General features: G+C 43.9%; 1 protein-coding gene across 1 annotated transcript in view; it reads right to left on the bottom strand.

Moving 5' to 3' along the window:
* Positions 1 to 1724: 1724 nt before the first annotated feature.
* The window catches only part of myo18b (myosin XVIIIB), a 37843-nt gene continuing 16078 nt past the window's right edge, over positions 1725 to 23489 (bottom strand). The window contains exons 19-43 of the mRNA XM_083886979.1: positions 23329 to 23479; positions 22410 to 22519; positions 22258 to 22323; positions 22041 to 22169; positions 21149 to 21292; positions 20766 to 20855; positions 19878 to 19997; positions 19633 to 19738; positions 19377 to 19501; positions 19130 to 19284; positions 17674 to 17797; positions 17231 to 17431; positions 17030 to 17140; positions 16058 to 16162; positions 15585 to 15746; positions 15367 to 15480; positions 13343 to 13459; positions 13155 to 13238; positions 11934 to 12071; positions 11639 to 11824; positions 7233 to 7366; positions 6555 to 6596; positions 5352 to 5510; positions 3117 to 4081; positions 1725 to 1889 (exon numbers count right to left, since the gene is read on the bottom strand). Coding sequence (XP_083743105.1) covers positions 3139 to 4081; positions 5352 to 5510; positions 6555 to 6596; positions 7233 to 7366; positions 11639 to 11824; positions 11934 to 12071; positions 13155 to 13238; positions 13343 to 13459; positions 15367 to 15480; positions 15585 to 15746; positions 16058 to 16162; positions 17030 to 17140; positions 17231 to 17431; positions 17674 to 17797; positions 19130 to 19284; positions 19377 to 19501; positions 19633 to 19738; positions 19878 to 19997; positions 20766 to 20855; positions 21149 to 21292; positions 22041 to 22169; positions 22258 to 22323; positions 22410 to 22519; positions 23329 to 23479 — 3816 coding nt within the window. The 3' untranslated portion in view covers positions 1725 to 1889; positions 3117 to 3138. The remainder of the gene's footprint in view (positions 1890 to 3116; positions 4082 to 5351; positions 5511 to 6554; positions 6597 to 7232; positions 7367 to 11638; positions 11825 to 11933; positions 12072 to 13154; positions 13239 to 13342; positions 13460 to 15366; positions 15481 to 15584; positions 15747 to 16057; positions 16163 to 17029; positions 17141 to 17230; positions 17432 to 17673; positions 17798 to 19129; positions 19285 to 19376; positions 19502 to 19632; positions 19739 to 19877; positions 19998 to 20765; positions 20856 to 21148; positions 21293 to 22040; positions 22170 to 22257; positions 22324 to 22409; positions 22520 to 23328; positions 23480 to 23489) is intronic.

Raw genomic sequence — 23489 nt, 5'->3', positions numbered from 1 at the left:
GAAAAAAAAAAAAAAAGGGTAAAACTAGCGTACAGTGAGTTCTTCAAGTGTCTGGAAATCCCAGCGGAGCCTCTTGGAGTATATGAAAAGTGTGAACTATGGCCGACAATGCAGGAATCCTAACTCTGAGATGAAATCAAACTCTTCTTGTGTTTGCTTTGAATCGATGTGAATCTCACGTTCTCAGGGGGGGGTCTGCGCTCCAGAGAGAGCCTCTCGAGATAATTAGGTCAAGACGAGAGTAAACATGATGAATTCATCACACTTCATTTGAAGGTGTTGAAGTGGTTTCCGACGAGTAGAGATTGATGCGCGAGTTAAAGTAGGGGAAAAAAAATCCCAAATTGTGCTCTATAAAACAGTTCTAAGACTCCCCCGGCTCTCTGCTGCTGTGGCCCCCTGCAGGCCGCGCATTGCACGCACTAGGGTTTCGACGCTTTGAGCCTTTTCGCTTGAACAGGTCCGACAAGTTAACAAATTCTGATTAATCTAGAATCATACAGAGGAGGATCAAATCCAGCTGGGAAACCAGCTCCAGAGGAAGTAGACTGATACACGCTCACAGCATTAATATGGAAGACGACACTCTACAGCAGGGCTGCTTTTAAACTGCTAGTGAAAGTAGAACAGCTGAAAATACTTTTGTAAACGCACATTTAAACATGTTAATTGTTCAGAAATCTGTATATTTTCTAACTTTACTTTTAAATGTAAAGAAAATGTCTGTCCCATTCGAACCACAAGTTCACACATGACCCGACGGTGCAGTCTGCTGCTGGAAACCTTTGCAGAAGAAGAGGAGGAGGTGACATCAGTGGAGATGACCGTGATCTTGATGTGGACACCGGAGACCCATGTTGATACTACGTGTAAAACCACTTCCAAATGTGGTCTCTCTGATCGGATCTAAGGACACATTCAGGAGTGTTCGGATCGGATCCAAGGACACATTCAGGAGTGTTCAGATCAGATCTAAGGACACATTCAGGAGTGATCGGATTGGATCTAAGGACACATTCAGGAGTGTTTGGATCTAAGACCACATTCAAGTGTTCGGATCGGATCTAAGGACACATTCAGGAGTGTTCGGATCTAAGACCACATTCAAGTGTTCGGATCGGATCTAAGGACACATTCAGGAGTGTTCGGATCGCATCTAAGGACACATTCAGGACTGTTCAGATCGCATCGAAGGACACATTCAGGAGTGTTCGGATCGGATCTAAGGACACATTCAGGAGTGTTCGGATCGGATCTAAGGACACATTCAGGAGTGTTCGGATCGGATCTAAGGACACATAAAGGAGTTTTCGGATCGCATCTAAGGTCACATTCAGGAGTGTTCAGATCAAACCTGGCTTACACCACACTGATCAGACCTGTAATCTGAGGGTTAACAATCTTTGCACTGATGGCCAATCCAGGATGCACCCAAACATTCACCTCCTGTCAGCTGGGATTGGCTCAGCAGTGTAAGATGAATTTAAAGTGACTGTGTTGAGTATTTAGAATTCCACATTAAGTTGATAATTTATGCCACAACCTCGGCCACCACGGACGGCTTTTAAAAACGCAGACACAAAACGAACGTGAAAGTGGTGGCAAAATGAATCCTAAGTGCCACTTCTGAAGATTTGGTTTGTTTTAGGGAAGACGAGATGAGAATATTTGTCAAAGAATTAAAGGGACCAAAGAAATTCACAAAGTTCTTTACATTTGTTTGATTATTATTATTATTATTCGTATACAACAGTGATTCTCTGAAAATACAGGTGATTGAGTGCATGTGTATTTTCAGCTGGATTCAACATTGACATGGAGTATTTCCTTCAGTCTTCATCGCAGCAGCTCCTGACATTGTCTTTCTGTTGAATGTGGACACAAAGACTCTGACGGGGAGATAGAAAAAAGACAAAACAAAGCCAGAATGGTGAGAATAGAAATGAAGATGTGAGAGATGGGGGGTGGGGGGGGTATTGCTGTGTGTGAATGTGCTGCCACATATGCAGGTATGGGCCTGTGTTTATCAAGCACTTCAAAATCACTGCACTGAAAGTTGACTCGGAACTAAAAATACCACAGATGCGGCTCATTTTTATGAATCTTTGTGCATCGACTCTCACAGAACAAACATTCTCTTTAGGGAGAAGCCAACTTCACTGGTTTGAACTCAATTTAATTACAGCTTTAGGTGTTTGTTGTTGTTGTTGATGTTATTATCGTGCTTCTGTTTGGGGTACCATTATTTGGACGATGTGTCCTCAACTGGAAAACAAGCTCAGTCGAGCAATAGTCATAGAGCGTCTTTGTGTGTTAAACTATGGAGCCCCCGAAGTGACTTGAGAAAAAAAAAAAATGAAGAAATTTTTTTTTTAATCTCGTTACAAAAGAAGTATGATTTTTTTTTTTTTTTTTTTTTCCATAATTTTTTGGAAACTCAAGATCTCGACTTTGAAACTCGAGATCTCGACTTTCCAAAAAATTATGAAAAAAAAATAAAAAATAAAAAAAACAATTTTTTTTTTTCAAATTTTTTGGAAACTCCACATCTCGAATTTGATCTGGACTTTCCAAAAAATTATGAAAAAAAAAAAATAAATAAAAAAAACTAATTTTTTTTTTCAAATTTTTTGGAAACTCCAGATCTCGAATTTGAAACTCGAGATTTAAAAAAAAAACAACAATAATAATTTTTCTTTTTTTTCCCCTCAGGGGCTCCTTTTAAACATCAACAAATGTCCGTTACGCTCATAAAACTAAACAAAGCTGACTTCTTTATGTTTCTCAGTTTTGTAATTTTTGCAGTTTTCGGTGCACACAGATTTACATTCCGACTGCGCTGGTGACGTGATGAAGCACACAGCGCAAGTAAAGCTAGATATTATTGCTTGACAGAGCCCAGTGAGCGCATACACGAATAAAGTCGCATTGTTTCTGTTCACAAAGACCAAACAAAGGCAAAATAATCACACAATCAACAACAACAATAATGCTCACCTAAAATTGGGCACTTCAACTTTAGCATTAGCTTTTTTTCATGAAAACAAACCTGACTGGAACCAACTGCCATGTAGAATCGAAACCCTTTTAATTGAGTGGTCACTGTGTATACACACCTGAGGCCTGAGCTCATCAACTTCAGTCAATCTCCTTCTTCAGGTATCTCTTCATGACTGACGCCACATCTCCCCCCTCACTACCTTCTGCCTCCAGTCTCTCTCCCTGTGGCCTCTGAAGCCGCTGCCTCGTCCAGCCGCTCTGGGAACTCCCTCCTGATCCGCCGGAGCTGGAGGACTCGGTTTCAGAGCCTTTCCTGCTGCGAGTCGAGGGAGGCAGCTCCCCAAAGTGGACGCTCAGCGTTCTCCTGCCTCCTCGGACCGAGCCGGCCAGGCTGCTGGTGGACTGAGCTCTCCGGATGGCGGGCAAGATGTCAGACGCCGCGTCGCCGTCGTCGTCCCCGGTCAGACGCCGATTCTGGAACACCATCGGTTCTGAACCCAGAGAGACTTCACCGCCGTCTTCTGTCGCAAGACTCTCCAGCATGCACCGCCGTGGCGGCTGCGGGGAGCGCTTGATGGGGGTCGTCGCAGAGCGGTGGGGCTCCTCGGGGTCCTCCTCTGGGATGGACAGGGAGGGAGGGGGATGGCGAGCGGTGAGAGAGGAAGCCAGTGAGGAGAGGCGAGGCAACGAGGGAAGGGAAGACAGCGAATCACTCGAGTTGAAGCGAGAGAGTTTGGCTCCCGCTGTCGTATGGGAGTCGGTGATGGAGCGAGTGCTGGCGGCACGTGGCAGGAGAGGGGATGGGGGTTTAAGGATGCTGGGTCCAGGTCTGGGCTCCTGGACATCATCTGGACTGAGAGAGAGGGCTGAAGTTCTCCGTCTTAGGGCCGACGCTCCCGTCGTTTGATATATCGGCAAAGAGATGGTGCTGCCCGCCGCGTCTCCCTTTTCAGCGCCAGTTCTGCGCTTTCTAAGTCCATCCAGCAGTTCAGAAAGGGCAGAGGAGGACGGGGCTCGGCCGAGACTTCTGTTACCAACTCCCCCAGCATCGGGACCTTCGTCTCCAGGATCCACACAAGAACTTTGGGAAAAGAGAGACACTTTCAAGGTAAGTCCATCAGCATAGCTCCTATGAATAATTGTTCGGGGGCAACTAACCATTACCGACTGTTGCTATTCATTTGTTGAAATCGTCCTGACAATAACATCTTTTTTTTTAGAAACTATCTATTAAGTGATTATTGTGGATAGTCTATCACTTTTAGGGGGAATTCCAATTTCTTGCTCAACCCTTGAGTTGAGGGCCAAGTTTAAGGTCTATATCACCCTCAATATTGAGATTTTCCGAGACCGCCCTTGGGAGCAAGGGCTACCCAGAATGCATTGCGTTTTTTCACATAACAAAGATGGTGCCGAAAGCAGCGAAACGAGTACGCTACAAATCAAGTATTTTCTTTGTTAATAGAGATATAAAAACTATGAAAACCATTGTATTATCTTAGTTTAGGCCCATATTATGGATTACTGACGTCATTGTTGCGTATTTTTATTTTACGATCTTCTGTCAATAGCCGGCCGGTGCGGACAAGCGATCGTTTGCTATGGTTTACTTTTCAATAAGCCGTGGTGTGTGGTAACTGTCAGCTGAATATGTCCGTGGTTGTGGTATTTGTATGAGTATCATCTTATAACTAACTGACAACCTAATAACTTGACTGACAAACGGATCGTAATAAATAATTGTGATGTAAATGTGTTCTTCTTCTTCGTCTTCTTTTTTGGAGTTGAAAGACTGGACGCAGCTTTCGCGTTATTCTGCCCCCTACAGTCTGAAGACGTATCTGCATTTAAGGGGTGTCCCATTTCTAAGTGACAAAATAACCCTCAACACTTGGTTTTGAGGGCCAGTTAAGATTAAGGGTTGAGCTTGAGGGTTAAGATAGGAATTGGAATTGGCCCCAATTCTCTTCCGATCAACTCAAAGATGAATTGGCCATTTGTTGTAGCTCCTTTAAACATTTGAATTAGGGATTATGAGTGGTGTATCATTGTGAGAGTGTTGGTAGACAGATAGTCAGGAGTAAATCTGTACCTGCAACCATTAGAGATTCAGGAAGCTGCTCAGCATCTAAAATGAGCTGCAGTCTCTGGCTACAGTCGACAGTAAAGTGCAACCACCAATGGCTGACTTACTGGGTTTTTATCTATTTTGGTCACTTATGCATTTCAACTTTCTTTTCATGGTCAATATGGACACGATGGTGCATATTCGCTACTAGTCATGCCGGTATCGTAGTAACTTTTACACATTTACTTTGCATCTGCAAAAGACCCCGGGACGTTGGTCTCACCGGAAGCTGTAGGTGCTCATGGTGTCGGCGAGAGAGTGGCGGCTGCTGTAGGGAGATCCACTGGCCCGGGCGCCACCTCCCCTTGGAACTCCCAACCAGTGACGAATGCCCTCTCCGACATCCTCGGTTCCGACAGAGCCAGCGCTGGACACGGAGTCGCTGCAGAACAAAGTGTCATCAGAAAAAACGTAATAAGAACGGAACCACGTCCCTTTCCTTCTCTAGCTAGCAAACGTTCTCCAATAGCTGTAATGATTCATTTGATTTTCCTGCTTTCCATGCAGCAACAGGTTTCCATTGATTTTCGGGAGGGGACCTGATACACAGTCGATGCTCACTTTGCACCCTGGAACCCTGCCAAAAACAGACTCGCCTAATAAATTCTACACTAGCACAAGTCTATGATGTTTTAAGGAATACAAGCCACCTCATCTGGCTTTTATCTCAGACACTGATGTCTGCGTTTCTTTTCACCGTTCAACCAAAGCGTCGTTGCACTCTCTTGCGCTTCGGGGGGGGGGTGCTCCGTATGGATGAGAACTATTTCCAGTGATACTTTGAAATGACGAGCAGACGCTCCGCAGGTGGGAACGAAATGCCTGCAGTTGAGCGTCAGTCTGGGAATATCCTGGTGCAGCAAGTCGTCAAATTAGCTGCTCGTCATGCAAAGTGTCGCTGCAAGAGGTAAGACTCGCCAAGTTGGTATTAATTTGATATTTGACGCTTAAAAAACTGCAATTGATACCTGCATTTTGCATGGACCATCTTCTACCTCTATACAGTGAGGATTTAGAGACATGTTGTTCATCTTTTGAATTGTCTGGATTGTGTTCAACTGCTGATGGGAAAGCAGGAAAAGATGCAAATGATGACACTAGAGTAAAAAAATATACTAGTGGATACCATGGACTACTACAAGCAGCCATGCAGACATCATTTTCAAAAAACAGCCACTTTCAGCAACATTTCAACCACTGAGTTAATGACTGACATCTGGAGATCGTGTGCAGTCACACATCACATTAAGAGACCAGTGTTATGTGGCTCCAAATCTTTTAAAAATGGCCGAAATTAGTTCTCCTACACTTTTTAGTAAGAGTTACTCCACCCAGATGTGTAATGATGCCATTCAAGTTCTGAGATGATGCTCACACACCAATACTTTCAGAATCTCACACACACACACACACATATGGTTCTTACAGGTCTTTCTTTCGATTGAGGGAATCCACAGCCGTTTGAACGCTGGAGTAAAAGGCACAGTGGTTAAAGATGGAGTTTCAGTGGTGGTGACACTGTTAAAATACTTCATGCTTGAGTGAAGTGAGTTTTATTAACTCTGGCTGTAGGAGGTACTAAAGTTTACAATGAAGTCTGGAATAATTCTACCACACGTATCCGCTGAACAGATAAATCCTCTGAGGCTGGAAGTTTGTGTAGAACTCTGTGCTGCACTGTGGAGTCAAGAATAGAACTTTTCACGGACTTCCGGTTTTCGGATACCGTTGCCCTCGCCAGCACTCTCACGTGTTTTACGGACAACGTGACAATTCCAGGAATTTAGTGCACTGTGACGTCCCAATGAGCACGGAAGTCAACATCGCGTGTTTTATCTCCTGTACTTAGACTGAGGAGAGCCACAAAAACACGAGTGAATCATCTTTGCTCACACGTTGCCGACTGATAGGACCTCCAGAGTCCCAAATATAAGGATTTAAATGATTAAAAAAGTTGATTTTGCATAATATGTTCCCTTTAAATACCACTATGACTCCTGAGGTCTTCATTGAGTTATGACATATAGTGCAACAAAACTCCAATTTGTGCTCGAGTGCAGTGTTTCAACAAAAGGTCGACTTCACGCGCGTCGCTGTCAAATACCTTTCGCTGTCGCTCTCGTCACTCGACTCCACTTCCTCCAGGGCGGCCTGCAGATCCACGATGCGGCGGATGGACGTCTCCAGGTCGGCCTGTAACGTCTGCCTGACGGCGGTCAGCTCCTCCACCTGCATTTCCTGTAAACAAACATTGTAAGACGAAGCATCAAACTCGAGTCACCTTCACGTCTGCGTTTTCGTTCCCGAGGTCCAATCCTCCACAGCAATTACCCACGCGCGCGCTCTCTCGCAAATATTACCTCATCAGTCAAACACTGTGAGTGCCCAGTGTTTTATGAAACAGCCTGTGGTGCTGATGTTTGTGCCACGCTGCCCCAGTTATTTAGATAGGAATTGTGACAGACGCACAGTGACGCTGGGAGAATAGAGTGATTTATTCATTCATCCCGTTTCTTTAGCTTCTTCTCATGTACACACACACACACACACACACACACACACACCAACTTCACAGCACATTATATTCGTTTCCTGGAGACTGACTTACTTTAACCATAATTACGCTGGCCTAACCCTAACCTCATCTCAAACATGCATCTCAATTCATCTGTCTACAGTCACAAGTCCTCATAATGTGACTGCAGATGTAGGTCCCCATAACATGAGTAATACCTGCAGCATACACAAACACACACATTATGTTCTATCCTCCAATAACCGTAACTTACGAGGACCCCAAAACAAAGTCTTAACCCTCGAAAAAAGCTCTTTAAATTTGCAAGGAGGACCATCCAAAATGTCCTCACAAGGTCAGAATGTCCTCACAAGGACATTAGGTTTGATGCTAAATTTGTCCTCGTCGTCTACTACAAACACACTTCGGGCTAGAGGCTTTCAAAGTTATTGGTTATGGCTTTGAGGAGACGGGTGAGGGTGCAGTGGTTGTCATAGTGACACACACTGTAAGCATGCATCTGTGTGCGTGTTCGCGTGTGCGTGCACATAACCTTGAGGAGACAATGAAGATTAATCACAGTCAGAGAGAGAGAAAGCAGGATGAGGGAGAGATGACGTCGAGGACGGGGGGGAGGTGGGTGGAGGTGGACTGTGCGGAGTGTGTGTGTGTGTGTGTGTGTGCACGTTGTCAGTTGGTAGGTTGTTAAAGGGCATCCGCATGTGTGTGTGTGTGTTGCTTTGTGCTAATAACTGAATAATTATTGAAGCTCCGTCTCTTCTCCTCGGCTCAGAGGGTCACAACAGAGTGAAACTCTCGAGGATTCCGTACAAAAGGAAACGTGAAGACAAACGGAGGAGAACCCGGGAGATGTAGAATCGCACAAAAGTGTCCCACAAAAGGGCATCAAGCACTGAGTGAATTATTTGAACTTTGACTTGCACCAGAAATGGAGGTCAGATTTTGCACCATACATGTATGGGGAAGGAGTGGGTGGGCCAAGAAGTTGTAGTGACTGACCTTTGTCGTAAGTCAGGAAAATAATGTTTACAGTATGTGTGTCAATTGATTGATTGTTGTCTGAAGGTTAGCTTTGTAAATACCAATGATCAGTTGCGTACAATTGCTTAGCCTAGCTTGATGCAGAAAGTATTGCATGTAATCTAAATACACCTTTACATGCTAATCCAAAAAACCAGCTGCAGTTGATTATTTCAGATATTTGTGAATTGTAAAACTATTAAAAGTTTACTAGCTAAAATACTAGTAAATTGGTGTAAAGACACGTTTATACTGCAGGCGAATGTCCTGACTTCTGGGTACAGTGCAACAGGATCATAATGATAGTTTCCAGGTAACAACAAATGGTAATTGAATAGATTATTTTGTCGGGGAAACGGCTCCTTTTGCAATTTTGGTTTTATTTTCTCCGTTGACCGTCAAGTACACGGACCCAGAACAGGAAGAAGAACTGATTATCGTTGGAGATCGTTTGGATTTCATATCACCATTGCCATGTGTGTGCTGTGTAATTTGCGTTTTGAGAGACCTTTTATATATATATTATTGTCAAGATAAACACGAAAATTAAACTAAAATAAACACACACTGTTATCACTTCAGTCGAGGTTTCAAGTGAGCTGAGCCGATACCAAAATGCTCCAGATGGGTCAGGGTTAGGACACTGACCTGAGTCTACAATATCTGATTTTTAAGATATTGCAGACTTGTGCAGAAGGTGAGCTTTTATTCAAACAAACTATCCCTTTAACACGTATCAGAACTATAACCTTATTAAAGAAAAGAAGTCTACTTGTGTGTTTATCCTCCTCCTCCTGCTGCTGCTAATGCTATCATGATAAAACAAAGTTTGATCAGTAGTGAAAGTGATGTTTTCTCATTAACGCCATATGTTGTTTTGGTGCTAATGAGAACAGCAGTAAAAGTGACTGTTGTGGAAGCACCGCCGCAGTTTTAATCGTAGCCTGGAGGAACAGCGCACACATAAATAATTGCCGTTTGAGGTTTATATTTAGCGGCCTTAGTGGCGCTCAGGTAAATTGCGCTTTTGCAGGTAACTGCCGATGAGATGAGATGAACTTTTCCTGCAATTATCTCCACAGACATTGGCATCGCTCACGTCGCCCCCTTGACTGGTTCGTATCTCTCAGTTCACCGGTCTTTCAGATCCCGTCACATCGGGTCTGCCCCAGGGCTCAATCCTGGTCCCTCTTCTTCTTTTCATCACCTACCTTCGTGGATGACACCCAGCTCTATCTCCCCCAGAAAAACAAATTCCATGATCCATGACTCAAACTTCCTTAAACTCATCAATGACGAAACACTGAAATCCTCCTCGTTGGAAGCAAAACTACTAATATCCAAAGTAGACAGTTTATCCCTCTCAATTGACAGCTCCACCCCCCAGGTTAAGAGTCTTGGCGTCATCCTTGATAGCTCATTATCATTCCACGTCAACAATATTAGCCCGTCTGCTTATTTCCATCTACGCAACATTAATCGTCTGCGTCACTCCCTCACCCCCACATCACTCCTTTTCTTATTCATAGCCATGTCACAACCCCATCGAGATTATTGCAATTCCCTCCCTTTACGGACTCCCTCACTATGGTCTAATCTCCTCCACACTGCCTCCTCCTCCTCCTCCTCCTCCATCCACCTCACTGTCCTCCACCCCCCGGCCCGCCTCAGCACCACCATCTACAGTAGCTGTGTTATTAAAACCTGGTTCTATTGCCGACTTATATCAATGAATGATTTAATTTTATTCAAGGATTTGCTAAACGGTCTCTATTTATATAACACTTGTCAAGCCTTGATAATCGTTCAAAGTACTTCGCACAGTTCACCCGTTCGCTCACACGTGCATCGTTCACATATAATGTATGTTATTATAATTCCTTTTAAGTGAAGTATCTTTTCCAACTTTTCGTTTGATTTGAAACGCATTTAGAGGAAGCATCCAACATTTTCTGGAAACAGGATTCGTACATACACTATATGGACAAAAGCATTCGCGCACCTGACCACTACACCATAACAAGGACTGTAATGACATATTCAAATACATGTACTTTACTTTAATATGGATATTGTGCAGCTACAACACACATCTTCCACACTTCCTCAAGATTTTGACGTGTTTGGAGATCAAACTCTACAAATCACTCGTCGTCTCCATCTTCCTCTATGGCTGCGAAAGCTGGACCACAACGGCCGAAAAACAGAGCGCCGCACAGAAGCCTTTGAATTGAAATGCCTGCGGAAGATCCCGGGCATCTCCTACCTGCAACAAGAGGACCAACAAGTCGGTGCAAGTCGACGGTCAAGCGGCGGAAGCTGAACTGGTTCGGGCACATTTGCCGATATACAACTGTCTTGCTAAGACCATTCTGCAAGGTACGTTAGCCGGAGGGAGGAAAACGAGGAAGGAGGCCAAAGAAGACGTGGCTGGATAACGTCAAGGGGTGGACTGGCCTGGCCTGAGCACGGCGCGACTCATCGCGGGAAGCCCAGGACACGTATCACTGTTGCTGGCTGTTGCTGTGAAGCTCCTACGACCACTGCATTCACGGAACTGAACTGATTTATGAGGTCAGGGCTGGCTGACCTCATTGAGGTCTAGGTCAGGGCTCTGTGTGGAGTTGAGTCGAGTTCTTTCACACCAACTCAAAGTCAAACCGTGTCTTTATAGTCCTTGCTTCGTGCACTGGGAACACAGTCATGTTTGAATCAAGCTGTTGCCGCAAAGTTGGAAGCATAGCGTTGTCCAAAATGTCTTGGTATGAAGCGTTAAGATTGACCTTCATTGGAGATTAGGGGCCTAGAGCCCAACGCAAGATAGAAACACCTAAGTATGTGTGAAGGACAGCAGGTCGTATCAGTGGAGAGGTACCACTTGTTTTTGTTATTTATGGTACAAAAATACTGTTGTGAGTAGAACAGTGGTTTGTGTGTGTGTGTGTTTTTTTTACCAGCTCCATGCGTCTGCGACCGCTGTCTTGCTCTCTCTGGGTCAGCTCATCCATCTCCAGCCTCATGTCCTGCAGGCGCTGCTGGTAGTAGCGAGCGTTCTCCCTCTCCCGAGCCTCGGCCTGGGCGCTCTGCTCCAGCTCCTCTCCCAGACGAACCACGCTGTCCCTTAAACGCAACACCAGCACCTGAGCGGGACGCATTGCAGGAGTGAGGCCGTGCAGCAGCATGATGAGAGAGCATGATACACGTCGGTAATTATGGCTACGTGCTGAAGAGGAAATTAAATCCCCTCACCTCGAATCTCTTGACCTGGCCTCTCTGAAACTCCAGTTTATTCTCCAGGTCACATACACGTGCCTCCTGTTTACTGACAATGCTGCGCCCCACAGTGGAGGACTCCAGGAACTGCAACCTTGACACTGACTGCTGGAGCTGTTGCATGAGAAGGGGAGAAAAGTGAGGCGCAAACATTTGCAGAGAGAGATGATGTCTGCTCTCCACCTGAAGCTTGCGTTGAGAGATCCTGAGAGATTTGTCGCAGAAAAAATTAAAGGGATAGTGCGTGATTTTTTTTTGAAGGAGTGGGTAATGTAAGCATGTAGTTACATGCAGCACACTGCGTGGACGTAGAAGAACCAGGATAACGGCAACAACAAAGAATATGTGTTTTAGGCTACGTTTACACTAGCACGGGTATCTTTAAAAATGACTTTCCTTTGCGTTTGCGCCTTTCGTTTACACACAAACGGCAATTTCGCCTCTGAAAACGACTATTTCTAAAAACTCCAGCAAAAGTGGAGATTTTGGGAAACTCTGTTTTTCGCGTAAAAACGGAAAAAACAGAGTTTTGGGCAATCTACGCTCCAAAAATGCGACCTTTTTACATTTGGAAACGGAGGGAAGAAAAAAATCAGTTTTAAAAAAAATATCCAGCTAGTGTAAACGTAGCCTTAGTTCTGTTCTGCTAACTGTATATTTTGATTATTCTTAGCAGTGCATAAGTGCAACAGCCCTGATGCTGTGTTATGCTTCAGTACAAGAGACACGGCACGGTAAATGACTGAAAATATTAAAAATATAACTTTTTTTCTTTTACATTGGGCCTTCTATATGGCGTTTTTCACATTCGTTTTGGACAGAGATAGGGTGCGTGCTCTAATCAGCAATGTCTTGAGTTTAATCCTGTGAGAAAGCAACAGAATTGACAGTGAACACGTGTCACCCAGATAATCCCCCACTGTGTTTACTACATGCAAATGGCGTATCCTTGAGAATGTCTGGGATAATGTCCAATTGGCTGGAGTTAAAGAGCCAGTCACGGTGATTTTGATCTTCAAGGGACAACGTTGGTTAGTCAACATATGAAAACAGAGCCCAGTTGTTCTACTGTCCGTTGGGGAGTGTTGTGTCGACCATGCCTAAATATGTCAAACACCCTTAAATTACAACAATCTGATATTCTCCTGGTTCAACGGGAGATTTAATTTGCATTTTCTTTGTGACTGCCTGACAAACCTCTTCCTGCAGAACGTGTCTGTGTTTCTTCATCTCCTCCAGTTCAGCTTGCAGCTCTCTGATCTGAGAGATGTCATTGGACGACTAATCAGGAACAAGAGCGATAGATAGAGAGAGAGACAGAGAGATCGATCAGTGATTGACACAGGCAGAGAGACAAAACTGTGAATGCTGTCCTGATGCACAACCTGTGCAATGAGCGCTTTGTGCTTCTTCATGAGTTCATTGAGGTCCTCCTGGTCTTCCTCCAGCCTCTTCAGCAGGTCCACCTTCTCATGCTGGAGCAGGGCTAACTGCTCATCTACCTGAGATATAAGATATAGATATAAAACCATCACTTTCACAACTCCAGTTTGTTCAAACGTAAAAAAAAAAAAGAGGGGATAAAAGGTGTTGATGTTGTTGTTTACATTATAGTTGGGGAGACCGGGGGTAGGTTTTTCTTATCTGGATCATCAAAGCTATTGTTGACTGTTAGTCAGATTGCCCTAAGATTTTGGATATGGGTTGATGGTGTGCATCTTTGATTTTCAAGTTTTTTGGAGTAATTTTAATTTTCGCTGATGTATAATGTAAAATTAGGATTGGCTTAATTCACTTTCATGAGTGACACATAAATGTCTAACCATGTCTTAAGGAATAATTTTAAATGCATTTTTGAAATTCAGGAAATGATCAATTTGCCCTGATGCACTTTGACAGTGAGCTGACTTTCTTCAAAAAAACAAAAACTATCTCGGAATGACTTGAAATTCACCATCATAATAGTCAACATCGCCCTGAACAAGGATCCGTTGAAAATATTTGCAAATCTCTTAAGGAATAATTTTAACAAATTTTTGAATTTCAGGAAATGATCCATTTGCCCTGATGCACTTTGACAGTGAGCTGACTTTCTTCTCAAAAACAAAAAGTATCTCAGAATGACTTGAAATTTACCATCATAATAGTCGGCATCGCCCTGAACAAGGATCCGTTGAAAATATTTGCAAACCTCTTAAGGAATATTTTTAAAGAATTTTTGAAAATCAGGAAATTATCCATTTGCTCTGATGCTCTTTGACAGAGAGCTGACTTTCTTCAATAAAACAAAAAGTATCTCGGAATGACTTGAAATTTACCATCATCATAGTCGCCATCGCCTTGAACAAGGATCCGTTGAAAATATTTGCAAACCTCTTAAGGAATATTTTTAACAATTTTTTTTATTTCAGGAAATGATCCATTTGCTCTGATGCACTTTGACAGAGAGCTGACGTTCTTCTCAAAAACAAAAAGTATCTCAGAATGACTTGTAATTCACCATCATAATAGTCGGCATCGCCCTGAACAAGGATCTGATGAAAATATTAGCAAACTTCTTGAAGAATATTTTTAACAAATTTTTTAATTGAAGGAAATGATCAATTTGCTCTGATGCACTTTGACAGTGAGTTGACTTTCTTCAAAAAAACAAAAAGTATCTCGGAATGACTTGAAATTCACCATCATAATAGTCGGCATCGACCTGAACAAGGATCCGTTGCAAATATTTGCAAACCTCTTAAGGAATAATTTTAACTAATTTTTCAAATTCAGGAAATTATCCATTTGCTCTAATGCACTTTGACAGTGAGCTGACTTTAGTCTGAAAAACAAAAAGTATCTCGGAATGACTTGAAATTCACCATCATAATAGTCGGCATAGCCCTGAACAAGGATCCGTTGAAAATATTTGCAAACCTCTTAAGGAATAATTTAACAAACTTTTGAAAATCAGTAAAATTATCCATTTGCCCTGATGCACTTTGACAGTGAGCATAAATGTCTAACCACGTAACCCATGGGGCTCTTACCTTCACAGACTCCATGAAATTATGTCTTTCTCCTAAATATTTGCTGGTTTTTTTATGGTTTCCTAGCAACAGCTCCACTTACCTCGGTCTCCTCTATTCCAGTAAAGTGGACACCTTGGGAGCCGGAGCTTTCAAAAAGCATTAAAGTCAAACAATTACCCATGATATATTAGTTTCATCTCAAATGTTATTAAAAAATGATAATCAGTAGTGGATGTTTTTTGCGATCAAGATTTTGTGAAGAAGGTATAGAAGGCCATTGGGTCTGTGATGAGTTAAGTGGAAGTTAATGTAATTGAATGTATTTGCCATAAGCAATGGCCTGGTGACCTGTCCACTGAATATTTGAGGGGGACATACATCACGTCTTCACTCACCACACTCTTCTGTTTGCAGATGTTCTCCAGTTCATTCTGAGTGTTGTCCAGCTCCTGGGACACGGCCTCCTGAATGCTCACGGCCTCGAGACGTCTCGCTTCGCTCTCCTCCAGCTAATTGGAGACGGGAAAGGATTGAAGAATTTATCACAGGAAACCAGGAGTGAACCAGTGAAACCTGTGTGGTATAAACTACGTGTGTGTGTGTGTGTGTGTACCTGACAGTGTAGGCGCTCTATCTGCTCCTTACTGCCGTTGGGCAAATTCTGTCCCGAGCTGTCGACGGTGGCTAGGAGCAGCTGGGTGTCGGCCAGCAGAGCGTGAGTCCTCTTCAGGTCTCGCCTCAGTTTCTTCTCCACGTCAAAGTCTCGGTGTCCCACCTGCAGGAATGCGAGAGCTCACGCTGATTACTCCATAAAATACAGGTACTTGTTCATCTATACATCGATGGAAATCCAGCACTGAACTAAAGTCAATGGATAATGAACCAGTGGGAAAATAACGTTCAAACCTTCAGTATTTGACTGAGGGGCCTGTCAAGACATATGGCCTAAGGGGCCCTATAAACTCATCACCATGAAACAACGCATATTACAATAGCCAAAAAAATCAATATCAATATAGATACGGTTCATATGTGTGTGTGTGTGTGTGTGTGTGTGTGTGTGTGTGTGTGTGTGTGTGTGTGTACCTGGTCGCACAGAGTCGCAATGAGTCCCTCCAAGTCGTGCTTCTCATGAATCACCATCTGCTTCTCTTCATACTCCTGCTCTAACTGCATCTCCAACTGCCTCAGCTGCACACACACACACACACACACACACATGCACAACAACAACATCATCAACATCATCAACAACAACAACAACAAAAGTTGAACGAGCAGTCAGAACGGGTTTTTATTGTCACTGACAGGAAATCTTCCCTGCAGCACAAATGCAAAATGACAGGCATTAAAACAGCGTCTGTGGAAGAGAATAAAAATAACAGACCTCCATCATCACATGCACAACTCCTCCACCACAGTTTGGTGATTTTTAAACGTTGTACTCGTTAACGTCAAGGAGACTAAAGACACTCTAGTGTCATAATACCATAAGGATGAAGCACCACAGCAGTTCAATCACCCTGCCAAAACAGCCCTGTTCAGAATGCTCTGTTTAGTAGTATCTCTTTAGGTCCACCTTAAAAAAAAGTAAAACGAAACTTAAGGGACAGGAAATGACATCATCCACAGAGGCTACTGGGAGCTAACAGCAGTTAGCATTTGGAAAAGTGATCATTTTCAGGGGCTTGCAGGCACATTGCCGTCATATATAACATGTATCCACTGGACAGATAAATCCTCTGAGGCTGGAAGTTTGTGTAGAACTCTGTGCTGCACTGTGGAGCCAAGAATAGAACATTTCGCAGACTTTGCGGTTTTTGGATACCGTTGTCCTCGCAACCAGGAATTTTCCACATTGTGACGTCCCTTAGACTGAGGAGGACCACAAAAACAGGAGTGAGTCATCTTTTTCCACACTTTGCCGACTGATAGAGCCTCCAGAGTCTCAAATATAAGGATTTAAATGTTTAAAAGGTTGATTTTGCATAATATGTCCCCTTTGACTTTAGGTTATCACCAGCGTCCTGTGCTGAGGTAAGTTACGAATGAACTCACCCGCCTCTGAGACGACTTGTGCACATCCTCTAACTCCTCGTTTATGTCCTCCAGCTCCTTCTGATGGATCTGCTTCGTCCTCTCCATCTCCACCTCAAACCTCATGTGGATCTAGCAGAGATAAAGGGAATGAGGTGAGAAAAAGGCGGTGCTGGGTGATGTGACGTACGTCTGGATGAGTGCGCGGACACTGATTTGCACCTGGTGCTGCTGTTGTATCTTGGCGGAGAGCTGGGTGATCTCCTCCGCCCTCTCAGTGGCCTGGCTCTCCAGGAGTCTGAGCTGTTTCTTGAGGTCAGGGAGTGACTCTGAGGCCAGATCGACGGGCAGACTGAGGTCCCGGATCTGGGCGCACAGCTCCTCTTTCTGCTTCTGCAGACGAGACACCTCTGACTGGCTCTCCTGCTCACACACACAAGTACATAAAGTAACAGAAGACCAAAACGAAGATTCTAATAACTGTACGTATATATACTATATGTTCAAGGGGGAAACAAACCCACAAACCACAGCCATAGTCCTGAAGCTCCAATGTGAAGCATGTGATATTTGGATTGTATCTGATCTTGAATTTTTATCCGTCTACTATCCAATCCAGCAGTTTTCAACCAGTGTCAGACAGATACAGATAAATACAAACACACCTGCAGGTTGCGGCGCAGAGTGTATATCTCAGACCCCAGAGATGTGTTTTCCTGGAAGGCTTTGTCCTTTTGCTCTCGCTCATTATCAGCTTCCTCCAGAGCCTGAGTCAACTCGCTGTCAAACCTGAACACACAGAGAAGCAGAAGAAGCAGGAATAACTATGGCACATGGAATAGGAAAAGCACAACAGAACTGGTGGATCTTGACCAGGCACTTGCACTGTAATGCTGATGCCACGCAAAGCTGGGGTTTTCGACTCTCAACGTCATGACGATCCTGCCGGGTGAAGTCACCAATTACCAGCAGACATGAATTCACACGGTCGGTGTAGTGATTAACACTTTTGCCTTTGCAGCAAGAAGTTTGTTGTTGACCTCCACCAAAAATACGTTGGTCCAAATCTTTTGTCCAAAATGTGAAAAATAAAGTCATACATTAGTATGTCATACAAATTTTGACAGAAAAAATTGTCAACATTTTGGATCCAAAATTTGACCAAAAAGTCATACTATAGTATGTCGTCCAAATTGTGACAAACATTTGTTGTCCAAATTGTGAAAAAGTCATACTATAGTATGTGTTGACAAAAAAAATTGTCGTCCAAATCTGGTCAAAAAAAGGTAAACATTTTTTGACAAAACTTGAAAAAAAACGTCATACTATACTATGTAGTACGTCATACTATATTATGTCGTCCAAAATGTGAAAATTTTTTGAAAAAAACATTTGGTCCAAAATTTGGTCCAAAATTTGACAAAAACGACATACTATACTATGTAGTACGTCATACTGTACTATGTCGTCAAAAATCTGACAATTTTTTTGAGAAAAATGTTTTGGTCCAAAACTTGACAAAAACGTCATACTATACTATGTCGTCCAAAATCTGACAATTTTTTGAAAAACTTTTTTTTGGTCCAAAACTTGACAAAAAGTCATACTATACTATGTTGCACGTCATACTATACTATGTTGTCCAAAATGTGACATTTTTTTGAAAAAAAAATTTGGTCCAAAATTTGACAAAAACGACATACTATACTATGTCGTCCAAAATCTGACAATTCAAAATTGTCAAAAAAATTTGACAAAAAATTTGACAAAAAAATTGTCAACAATTTTTATCCAAAATTTGACCAAAAAGTCGTACAAAATTTGAAAAAAAAGTCATACATTAGTATGTCGTCTACAATTTGACAAAAAACGTACTACAATAATACTATAGTATGATTTTTTGGGGTGAAAGTAAAGATCAGATCATGAACTGAAACTCATTGTAAAGCATTTAGGCAACATATTACACACTGATCATTTCTGGTGAGTTCAGTTTCATATTGTTGTGCCTTTAATGTTTTCGTGCCGCTAAGCTCCATAATTCAAAGCTCATTAACTTGCTCTCTAGTCAAAACACATGATTCTGTCCTCACAGACCATGTAAGACACACACACACACACCTCCTCTGTTTGCGCTCCAGCTCATGCATGCGGCTCTGCAGGCTGTCGGCGAGGACTCTTGCGTCCTGGAGGTCAGAGGTCACCCGACGACAATGGCGCTTCAGCTCTGTCGTGCTCCTCCTGGACTGTTCCAGGTGGGCCTGCAGCGTCGCCACCTTCACACACACACACACACACAAGGTCATTATCTTCAGATATTTCATCTCCTGCCCCGCGTTGCCGTACGTGTCACGGTGTCCTGCCTCACCTTGGCGTCGAGCTGTTGCCGCGTCTGTCGCTCCGTCTCCAGTTTTTCCTCCATCTGCTTGAGACGTCTGCGGACAAACTCGACCTCGGTCTGGCAGCACTCCAGCTGCATGGCCAGCTCACTGTCTGTGTGGGGGAGTGATGTGACTTTGTCAGAGGTGATGGCTGAGGTCATATGGAGTAAAGTGTATTGTTACAGAGCAGGAGTTGAGGTGTTTTTTTTGGGGAGGGGGGGAGGTCTCCAGCCCTCTCTTTACCTGTCACTGCTGCCCGGTGACTCTCGGCCGTCTTGGCTCGCTGTTTCTCCTCCTCCAGCTGCTTCTCCAGCGTTTCCATGGTGACTTTACACTGGTCTAAACGAGCCTGACGTTTGAAGAGAAAGAGACGTTTGACAGAGAAGACGACGAGATGGTTTCGTCGGAGGAAAAGTGCGGTGAGTCACCGACTCCCACGAGGTCAAACGGAAGTGCGGTACGCCCCGAGGAAAGAGTTTATTGTCTACCTGCAGGTCTTTGTTCTCACGGCCGAGTCTCAGTCTCTCTGCTCTCTCCACGTCCAGAGCTTGTCCCACTGCATCACCACGGAAACGCTCATCACTTAGCTCGGAAGTCACAGCTGTAACCTACACACATGCATCGCACAGTATAAACGTGACCTAAATCAGTCACATTATGAGGACTTCAGAGAGGTATTGTATGGTTAGCATGGTTAAGGTTAGGCTAAGAGTCGTGGTTAAAGGACAAGGAAACAATTTATAAGAACTAATTGTCTATGAATCTTGATTGCACTAATTTTATGATATTTAGCAACAGAGAGAAAAGCATGAGAGTAAAAATCACTGCGGAAGTTATTGTAATCCAAAGAGCAAATGGGTAAATGAGTTGTTGGGGGTGATCATACTGTAGATGCTAATATAAACTGGAAATATCAGAATGAAAATCACACACAACGTTGATGAAAATGATATAGAAATCCAACAAATTTGATTTGTCAAATGAAAATTGCTAACATTTGATGATCTGGTAGATTTACTGCATCACCGAGTCATTAAGGTTAGGGTTAGACTAGTAATGGTCAAGGTTAAAGTAAGTCTCCGGGAAATGAATGTAAGTCAATGTAATGTCCTCTTAGGTGATGGAAACCAAAACAGTGTGTGTGTGTGTGTATGCGTGCCCATGTATTACTGATGTTTACACAGTCACATTATGGGGAAAAGCAAGTCCCCATAATGTAAATGACTCCATTTTAAGGTGAAGATGATTACGGTTAGGTTGGGTAGGGTTAGGGATGAGGGGTTAGGGTTAGGGTTGGGGTTCGGGTTGTTGTTGGGGTTAGGATTGGGCCAGTAGTAATTATGGTTAAGGTTAGAGCAAGTAAAACCTCAACAGACCTTGGTCTCCAGGATGTCTGCAGTCTGCCTCAGCTCGTTCCTCTCTTTCTCCGATTTCTCCAGCCGTCGCCTCAGAGCTGAAACCTCGTCCTGACAAACACACGACAATAATCTCACAGCAACGGCGGCAGCGTATTTCTCAAGATTTGCTCTACGAATTGTTTGTTAACAGTATTCACCATCTAATCATGTGTTGTGACCACAGTCCAACTGTCGCTCGCAGCATGTGCTTGTATTTGTTACCTCTTTAGGACCTTTTCTGGCATAAACACTGACCAAAACATGGTACTAATGTGGCAGAACCTAATTTCTGAGAAACTGGTGAAAGTGCCTTGCCCAAGGACACATCATCATGTAGACTAATGGTGTACGTGTGTGTGTACCTCTTTGATCCTGAGCCTCTCGTTGTCCATGTTGACATCGAGCATTGGGCGAACTCGGCAGAAAAGTTTCCACCAGGTCCACTTGGCCACGCCCCTTAGAGCCCGCAGGTTCCTCTGCAGACAGCTGACGGCCATCTGCTGCACCTGGAGAGAGTTGGAGAGTGATCATGTTGGAAGCTGTTCCAGCAAAGGACTGATAGAACAAAGCCTCTCGATGCTTGTGCCTGTCACGACAAAGAGAGGAGAGCCTTGGTCGATCTCGCCTCGGACACTAATTACATCACGCACCAAGCTGTGGAAAGACTCGGACTGACCGGTGAACCAGGTATCTTGTGACCATAAGGGTGTGGACCTTACAAAGGGACCTTGAAGCTCCACCAGATGAACTGCTACGTGTTGGACACCATCCAAAGTGGATCATGTGGTGACATCGGAGAGTCTGGAGCAGTTTCCCAGACGATAAGCCGGGAGAACTGGCCCCCGCCCAGAGAAGATCGATCTACTGATCAGTACTCGTGAAGGCCCATTAGCTCTGCAAGGACCGCAAAGGTCTGGCTACGGTCTGGTGCTGTGGGACGGACCCTTGGGCAAGACCGTGAGTGGTGTGCATCCAGATTTCTTCAAAGAAGTGGAGGTGACCACAAAGTACTCAAGCCATCAAGGTTGAAGAACACTTCATGGCCGCTAGGAACAAAAAGCAGCGTGGAAGTCCGGACGATGGCAGCGTGTAGTAAAGAAATCGCATACCGGGAGGAAAAAGGAGATGGTCGACGAGAAGGTACTCGAAGTAATAAGAGCAGGCCTGACCTTCAAAGAGAGTGACACCTGAAAAAGGCTGCAGCAGTTTTAGTTTAGTTTAGTCACTCGGCCGAGCATATACAGGGACGCTAACCTTGAGTTTGCGGTACTTCTGACGGGCCAAGTGTCCGTTACAGGAGGCCTGTAGATACAACAACCAGCTGGTGACCTGCTGGTCCCTCTGCACCTCCAGAAAACGCAGCACACCTCGCTTCATGAACACCTGAGACAGGGAGAAGATCATCCATGTGTTCATCAGCAGGACTCATGCACCACAGTCTTCATTAGAAAGTGTTAAAACATGTCCTCACCCTGCTGACACCGACGACAATGCCCTTTTTATCCAGATCCAACTCGACCAGCAACTCCTCCACGGCCTGAGACATCAGAGATTAATTTATTTATCATTGATTTATTATCGAGGAGAAGATCACTTAGACTTAGTCTCAAGCTGTCGTCTGACCTTTCGCTCATCATGACTGACAAACATCGAGGCGTAACGTTTCATAATCGGAGGAGACAAGGCCTGGAAATGACAGCGGAAGTCACTCAGAGTCATATGATCTGGAAAACCTGGGGGAAAAGAAGCAGAAGCAGGTTTTAGAGACACATTTTATCCATGTGAATTATTTCCTAAAAACCTTTTGACCAAACAATTTACCAGCAGGGACACAAGGAAGGGATTATTTAACCACTTCCTGCCTTATTTACTGCACCACAGGTCCATAGAGAACATCTGCAGGGTTCTTCTACAAGGGCTGAGGTTCTACCTGGAACCTTTTGCTTCTGAAAAACCCTTTCCCCGAAGAAAGGGTTTTCCAAGGGTTCTTAGTAACACTAATGGTTCCAGTAAGAACCATTTTGATCCAGAGAACCCTTTAAAACCCCTGTCCTGAATAAAGGGTTTTAAAAGGGTTCTTGGTGGAACCCTCCACAAGGGTTTCAGGTGGAACCTTTATAAAAAGGTTCTACCTGGAGCCTAAAAGGGTTCTCCTATGAGAGCAAGCTGAAGAACCGTATATGGTTCGACTTAGCACTTTTATTTCTTTAGAATGTACAAGGGCTGAGGTTCTACCTGGAACCATTTGCTTCTGAAAAAACCCTTTCTTGGTGTTCTTGGTAACACTAATGGTTCCAGTGAGAACCATTTTGATCCAGAGAACCCTTTAAAACCTGTCCTGAATAAAGGGTTTTAAAAGTGTTCTTGGTGGAACCCTCCAAAAGGGCTCCAGCTGGAACCTTTATAAAAAGGTCCTACCTGGAGTCATAAAGGGTTCTCCTATGAGGACAAGCCGAAGAACTTTATATGGTTCCACTTAGCACTTTTATTTGCGGAGACACTATTTTAAACCATTGGTCAATTTCAGCAGGTGTGTATGGACCTGTGCGATAGAGCTGCAGAGCCTGCAGGATGTGTGTGGAGTGCAGCTGGATCCTCAGCGACGGGACATCAAAACTTCCACTGTCTGCCTTGGCGCTGACACACTGCAGGAACACTGGCCGAGCTCGACGAATCAGGTTCAGTAGAGCGTCCTACAGGGTT

This window comes from Microchirus variegatus (assembly GCF_963457635.1).
Source record: "Microchirus variegatus genome assembly, chromosome: 1".
Classification (NCBI taxonomy): Eukaryota; Metazoa; Chordata; class Actinopteri; order Pleuronectiformes; family Soleidae; genus Microchirus; species Microchirus variegatus.
This window is presented reverse-complemented; position numbering and strand designations above follow the sequence as displayed.